General features: G+C 31.2%; 1 protein-coding gene across 1 annotated transcript; it reads left to right on the top strand.

Annotated features, from left to right (window-relative positions):
* Window positions 1–805: 805 nt before the first annotated feature.
* On the top strand, window positions 806–4,080 carry LOC137818581 (ethylene-responsive transcription factor RAP2-12). The gene is made up of 3 exons (XM_068622093.2): window positions 806–1,487; window positions 2,791–3,710; window positions 3,827–4,080. Exons 1-2 carry the CDS (start codon window positions 1,214–1,216, stop codon window positions 3,669–3,671), a joined length of 1,155 nt encoding a protein of 384 aa, XP_068478194.2. The 5' UTR covers window positions 806–1,213; the 3' UTR covers window positions 3,672–3,710; window positions 3,827–4,080.
* Window positions 4,081–7,989: the final 3,909 nt, after the last annotated feature.

Raw genomic sequence — 7,989 nt, forward strand, 5'->3', positions numbered from 1 at the left:
TTATTAATTTAAACATTGAAATATTTACAATTTATATTTTGAAAAAATCATTTAATATGAATAATAAGAAGTTAACTTTAAGTGTAACTCAATCTTACAAAACAGTTTATAAAATGTGAGATTTTCAACATACCCTTACACTGAGACGTGTCAACTCGTGCATGAGACTATATTATGGATGGTCCGATACTGAATGATATGATAAGTCTAATAAACTCTCATATGATAGACTCTAAATGACTCTATATTATATTAAGAAGTAGACTTTATTAAACCTAAATTAACCTTGTAAAAACGGTTTATAAGATACATTCATTTATATACTATGAAATGTTCTTACCTTTAATTGATGTGTCAACACACTTCCCTCACATTGAGACTTATCGTGTGTGAGACTATATGTTATGACGGTCCAATAACAATTAATGACCTGATAAGCCTAACAAGAAACTCTTATAAGATATACTTTATATTAAAAAAGAAACTTTAAGTCCAATGTAATCTTATAAAATCAATATATAAATTAATTTTACATCTATTTATATTCTACAAAATATCCTAATATCTAATAGATATTTCAATATATAATTAACAACTTTATGAAATTTATTACACCATAAACTACTTGCATTTAATATCTATACAAAATAATATCTCTTCTTTCTATATCACGAGAATTCTCTTCATCACTCACCAGCCATTTTCCTATCCCAAGCATGCATTGGGCACACGTAACTGCTAATTGTTCACTACCAAAAAAAGTCTTATGCAACATGTAATCATAAGTAATCCATCTGTGTTTTTTACTTTACAATTTTTTCATCTTCCTGGTGGCCTAATGTAATAAACTGCAAGAGGAACTTGTGCTGGCACGTGTACTCCACGCGCGTGAACAATGCTGACAGCACTGCCAGTAAAAACATCAACCTTACCGTTTACCTTTCCACACAAGAGAAATCACCTGTTACCACTGTCAGGGCAAAACGGTCACAGTGCCCACAACTCAGAAAAAAAATCATATTTTTTTGTGTATATATACTACTATACAGCTCCCACCACCTCACACCAAACTCAATTATACAAGACCCTGAAGAAAGACACAACAACCATTGTTACTTTCCATTGATTGAGCCAAAGCTTTGGCTTTTCTCGGATAATTTTCCATTGGGTACAAGAAAGTCTCAAACTTTCACCGAAAGAGCAAGGATCTGAGATGTGTGGGGGTGCGATTATCTCCGACTTCATTCCGGCGGGGCCGGCCGGCCGGTCCCGACGCGTGACCGCCGACATCCTGTGGCCGAATTTGAGGAAGCGGTTCTCGAAGCCGCTGCTGGACGATGATTTTGAGGCGGGGTTCAGAGAATTCAAGGATGACTCTGAAATCGAGGATGATGATGATGAGGACGAGGAGGACTTGATGGTGATTGGTGTGAAGAAGCCCTTTGGCTTTACACGCCCCAACAAGACTTCTAAGTCTCTCTCTCGTGGTAACTTTACTTGATTATCATCCTTTGAGTTTTTGGTGGTGTTTTTTTTTGTTGTTTATTTTTAATCTGGAGTTGTTGTTTCGGTTTTGACATACATTCCTTGCTTCGGTGCTTTGGGTTTCTTTTGGTTGTCGAGTGATGGAAAAGTTATGAGTTTTTCATGTTTGTGCCGTTTCTGAAACAAAAAACTGTCGAAGAAATGGATTTTTTTTAACATAAAAAATGCTTTTGATGTATGGTTTTCTGGGATGTCATTTTCTGTTTTGTTTTTATTCTTCCGGTAGTTCTGTTTTTGGAGTTGACCTGGTATGGGGAATTTTATTGAAATCGTTCTGGATCTTGTAAGCGTTGAAGAGATGTATTTGCTTTATGGAATTTATTTGTAAAAATCAAGGGAACATTCTTTGTAATTATTTTGGGGCTTGTTGTGTCTATGCACTGTGGATGAAATTTGGGGATTACATCAATTGACTTTAGAGCCGCATGTATCGGGATATGATTGTTGAGATCCAATTAGAGTTGGTTTCAGTTGCTTGTTTAATCATCTCATCATACCAAGGTGCAATTTCTTTAGGGCTCTTGATGATAATTTTGTTATTTTGGTGAAGTTGAATTTTGCACTCCACCTTGTTATAAAACTTTTATGAGCTGGGTAGTTATCTTTTAGGGGGTTTTTCTTCTGGATGATAAAAAATGTAGGAAAAATATTGTTTCCTTTGGCTTTGACTAGGTGTTTTTAAGCATAGCTAAGGATCATTGACTAGATCAGTGCAGGAATTCATTTGCAAGTGCCTTTGGGATTGATTTTGTGTTTGAAAAGTATGCTTTAAATTCAACTATTCTTTGTGGGCACAATCGTCTACACATATGGTTGACCCTTAGTGTGGGTGCTATAAATTTGCATAGGATGGAGAAAAATTGTTTCACTAACCTACTGCATTTCTAAATGTTAGGTCTGATCTAAAGGAGACAAGTCTATATATCGATCAGAAAAAGAAATTGAGGATCCTGATATTCTGCTACTATCTGTTTCATTAATTGTTCATCAGTTGATCCAATTTTGGCATTTCATTTAGTATTGCTAGTTCTTATACTTCTGCTTTGTTGTAGCCCTTGTTAGGATTTCTCCATTATTTTACCTTGTGATGTTGTCTAATAGATCCGAATAGTTTTGGTAGAAATGGGAAAATAGATGCAAATCTTTGTATATGTGTGTTTTTGGTATGTGATCTATTTTTTCTAATGATACTTCATATCTATTGTGTTTGCGGTATTATTTATGTTATTTGCATTTGTATTGAAGCATCATCAACTGTAAATTCTGTGGAATCAAAGGGGCAAGCTGAGGAGAGTGCCAAGAGAAAGAGGAAGAACCAATATAGAGGAATTCGCCAGCGTCCATGGGGAAAATGGGCTGCTGAGATCCGTGACCCAAGAAAAGGGGTTCGGGTTTGGCTTGGAACTTTCAGCACTGCTGAAGAAGCTGCAAGAGCTTATGATACTGAGGCAAGGAGGATTCGTGGGAAGAAAGCCAAGGTGAATTTCCCTGATGAGCCTTCAGCTGCTTCTTCAAAACGCCTCAAGGTGAATCCAGAGGCTCAGCCATTGAAGGGAAAACTCAACTCGGTGAAGCCGAAAATGAACCAGATGTTCAACTTTGGTGACTATCTGGAGGACTACTACAGCTCTGTGGATCAGGTTGAACAGAAGCCACTGGTAAACCAGTATGTGAACCCTGGTCCATTCACTGGAAACGGAGTTCAGCTCTCACCTGTTACTCCATCTGCTGATGTTACTGCTTATTTCAGTTCCGAGCATTCGAGCAACTCATTTGATTATTCTGACCTTGGATGGGGTGAACAAGTCTCAAAGACTCCTGAAATCTCATCCATGCTTTCTGCTCCTCTGGAGGGTGAATCTCAGTTTGTGCAGGGTGCTGATCAGATTCAGAGGAACGACACTCAGGACATGCTATCTGTCCAAGATGATTCTGCAAAGACACTTTCTGAGGAGCTTGCAGACATCGAATCCCAGCTGAAGTTCTTTGAGACCCCTTTGTTTGATGGAAGCTGGACTGAAGCTTCATTGGCATCTCTGCTCGGCACTGATGCAACTCAGGATGCTGGAAACCCTTTGAACCTTTGGAGCTTCGACGACCTGCCATCAATGGCAGGTGTTTTCTGAGCAACATTGTCTCTCCAATTATGTAAATAAAGCTACAAGGTAGTTTTTTTCACGCTGCCTCTGGTTTTTTTAATGTAGTTTCTGTTCCCCTCTTGGTGGAACCATCCCTGCATGTTTCTGAATGTTGATTTTCATTGATTGTGTATTGGTTTCAGGAATCGTGGTCGTGGTGTTGGTGATGGAGTCACAGCAAGTATAACCTGCTTAAAGACATGTATCGTTTATTCTCTTGTAGCTAATGCAGTATAGGTCTCTATAGGTTTTTAGGTATCCTTTGTGAACTCAAAAACCTCGTTTTCTGGGGATTTTCTGCTTGATGTCCATAAGGATTTATGTTATATATGGCCTGGGATACAATCTTGACTGCTGATATAGTTATTATATTAACTTTCTTGGTTTCATTCTGGCACTTTGATTGTGATTTCAGACTACCATTTTTTCATTGCTTTGTTTGGTGGATGATTTCATATCTTTCTACTTTTCTGGTTTGGTTACATTTTTTTATGGAATTTTTTGAAAAGTTAGGTGTGAAGAAAGTTTTACTGGTCAAGTGTGTTAGGCTTGCCATTTTCTAAAGATCTTTTGAATCTAAGAATTGCATTGGAACATTCAGTATTTTGAGTTGAACAGGGTAATTATCTGTAATGAAACAAAGATTTTTAGCTATTAGTTTTGACATTCACAAATTACAAACTGTTCTTATTGCATTGGTCTACATAAATCACACTGTTTATATAATAATTTCTTCAATTTTGATTATTTCATATCAAAGTGTAAGACTATTGCCAAGTAGTTTTTGAGCAATTTCTATGTTTTCTTGAGGTCACAGTTTAAAAATTTATTTGTATTTTAATAATAATGGGCACAATTTAGAAGTAGTTTTTTTTTTATAAAAGTTTTCATCTTAGGCATCATTATGCAACTTGATATTTCAGCTAAACTAACACCCCAAGAAAAAAAAGTATTATTAAAAAAAAATACATATTCTTTAATTAAAATTTCGATAATCTTTTAAAATTAAAATAGAAGTTTTTTTTTGAAAAAAAAGTATTTAAGAAAATAAATCTAAACTATTTTTTAATCTATTCAACATTGTCATCTGTCAAAGGGTTGGCAGCCGAAAGCACTTAAACTAAGATTTGTCACAAGTCAAAGGTTTTTCTTTTTATCAGTCAAAGTTTGTTCTATCTTGGTAAAGCATAGAGAAAATTAAATTATTTTTTAATGTTATTTGCAGCGTTTATTCTCTGTTTTAAAAAATGCACAGCATTTGTTTAGTGTTTTAATATTTTCATAGCATTTATCATCGGTTTTAGTATTCCATAGCATTTATTATTTGTTTCCATACTCTCATTTGACATTTATGATTTGTTTTAATTTTTTCATTGCATTTACTACTTATTTTAATATTTTTAATAAATTTCCTTTCTTTTCAACATATAGTTTAATTAATATAACTATGTGTGAGAAGTATTTTATATATTCCTGATAATTTCTTTTATGTGTGAGAAGTATTTTATATATTCCTTCTACAATGGTTTGTAGATGATATATTTTTATACTTTACTGTTTATGTATTTTTTAAGTAATTTAAATCAAAACAGCGAATTTTCCAAGCTTGTGTCACGTTATTTTATTATTATTATTATTATTATTTCAAAATTTAAATTTAAGTTTAAATTAATAAATATTTTTTATTTTTAAATTATTTACAGGTGTAGCTTAGTGTTATGGTACTGATAATTTCTTAAATTTATTAGCGTGGCATATTTTTTTCCTTAACTTATGATACTCAACTGTGTTTCCTAAAAAAACAAATTTGGTAAAGTTTGAGTATTTTTATTATAATGTTAATATAGTATTTTTTTTTTAATTTAATTTTTTCATTAATGAATTAGATTCTTGTTTTCTTTTAATTTTAAAATGAGACAAATATTTTATCAGTATTTATTTTTTTATAAAAAAAAATATGTTAAATATTAATATCCAACTTAATATCTAAAATAGACACATTATTTATAAGGTATTGTTTCTATGAAAAAGAAAATATTAGCATATTAGTTTTTAAAATATATTTTCCCGTTCCTTTCTTTCATAACATAATATCATGATGTATTATGCATTGAGATACATATTATATTAAATTAATAATGAAATTCTAGAATAAATATATTTTTCATCTTTATTCTATAACACAAAAATTATTTTATTTTTTAAAATTTTTAAATCATTTAAATATTTACAGTATAAAAATGTATTTTATATATAAAATTTATTCAATTCAAAATTTCATTTCATCCATCCATAATAAAAAAATAATTATTTAAAAAAACTAACAATTATTTTATAAAACTTATTTTTATAACCTTTTTATTACAAATATTTATATCTAAATAATTTAAAATTTAAATAAGAAATTAACTTTATATTATTAATTATATAACTCATACACTATACAACACGAACATGTCATTAAAAAAATTGTTCGAACTTCATATATTATAAAAAAAAATTAATTCTTAATTTATAATGTATCCTTAGTGGATAAAGTTGCAGGGAGCACGTGAGAAAGTGATCGGAAAGCCAACATTATGTTTACTCGTGTTACCGGGATTAGGTCACATACAATACGACATCATGTTATTTTGGGATTGCAGAACCTATCATACTTCGATTGCGTACCACCATGTTCTTGTCACTCATGTGTGTGCCTTTCCAACACAATATAATTTCAGACCCTTTCTCCTCCTTCACACACCTGTCAACTCACTAAAATCAATAAATCAATTCATATCCACATCTTTTTCTTATATATCACAATATTTACAACTATATCAAACTAACTATTCCAAAATTATTATTTTTTAAGGCAAATTTATTCTTTACCAATTGTGACTTGCACCTAATTCAGTTTTGAAATTTTTTAAATTATCCTTCATTTAATATTTAAAATATATAATTAAAAGAAATCTATAGAAAAACTCTTATTTAAAAAGTGTTGATGTGATACAATGAGATTGTTAAAATTAAAAGGTAGGTTTTATATAAGACAGAGAGTTATATAGAGATAATATTTTAATAAATAAATTAATTTTTAAGCTATAAATAAATGGAATGCAAAAAGGTTACAGAAAACATTTTATGACTAACAAAATGAACTATAGTGGTTACATGTAAAAATTGCAACTATTTTGTTTCTGTTTTGTGGTAGGGGTTTATTTACAGTTTTACCCTGCAGCTATGAGTAGGTGTTTCCCCATTTGGGTAGTTTGTTTGAGGGCGGCTATGAAATTTGTTGTTTTGGTGAAAAGCATTGAAAAGTTGGTGAAGCTGGTCTATGACCTTGCTCCAGCTAACATGGATAGCTACAAGCCATGAAAAATCTAATAATAATAATATTATTATAAATATGAATTTCAATATGTTCATTTTTTTTCCACTTATGATCTAATAATGGTAGAAGAAAGACAGAAGATGATTTGTGTAACCTCACATATCATTTACAGAATTAGGTAGTAATATATATATATATATTAATATACATTACCAAACATGTATTTCTACATTGCCATTGTTCCGACCTCCAGTCACTGGACAACATTGTTAGGGTCAATCACCTCATCTGAGATATTGTCCGTTTTGAAGGTCACGGTTTTGTCCTTAAAAAGCCCCTCAAAGGATGAAGGGAGGAGGAAGTATATAAACTGCGCTTGGCCTCAATTCCTGAGCGACGTGGGACTATATTAGCCTACGGGAACAATGGTATTATTTTTATACCATAGTTTTTATTATAACTAAACACATTTACCTAAAATTTCTTATAAAAAAAACTTTAGATACAATAAATTCTAACAATATATAATTTTATCACTCACGTGCTTAATCCACATTCATTGCATTATTTATTAGGTTTTCCTTATGAAAAATGTCAAAGATTTTGGTCATAAATATTTTATAAAAGAAAGTTAACACATTACTTCAACTCAAAATCAACAAAAGAGGTATGCGAGCCTTCTTTTTCTTATATTGTCTTTTAGACTCATTATTACTTAATGTGAAATCAAATTAATACTTAAAATTATAATATTACATTAATTATATATTTTAAACATATAATTAATAACATATAAATCATCATCACTACCTGTACCTGTAGATACAAATAAATTTCTCTTAAATGACTTTCTCTCCCTTAGTTAATCTTGTTTCCTAAAACTATCTTGCTTGACCAAGATACAACTGTTATTTTTTGTATTAAAGAAACAATGCATGAGTAATCAATTAAAATATTTAATAATAAATTATATTTTACTATTTA

This window comes from Phaseolus vulgaris, chromosome 10 (assembly GCF_051622355.1).
Source record: "Phaseolus vulgaris cultivar YP4 chromosome 10, ASM5162235v1, whole genome shotgun sequence".
Classification (NCBI taxonomy): Eukaryota; Viridiplantae; Streptophyta; class Magnoliopsida; order Fabales; family Fabaceae; genus Phaseolus; species Phaseolus vulgaris.

Excerpts from the sequence above, each read along its gene's own strand:
- LOC137818581 (XM_068622093.2), top strand. The coding sequence starts at position 1,214 with ATGTGTGGGGGTGCGATTATCTCCGACTTCATTCCGGCGGGGCCGGCC. Across the intron at positions 1,488-2,790 it reads TTCTAAGTCTCTCTCTCGTG|CATCATCAACTGTAAATTCT; the intron begins GTAACTTTACTT and ends TTTGTATTGAAG.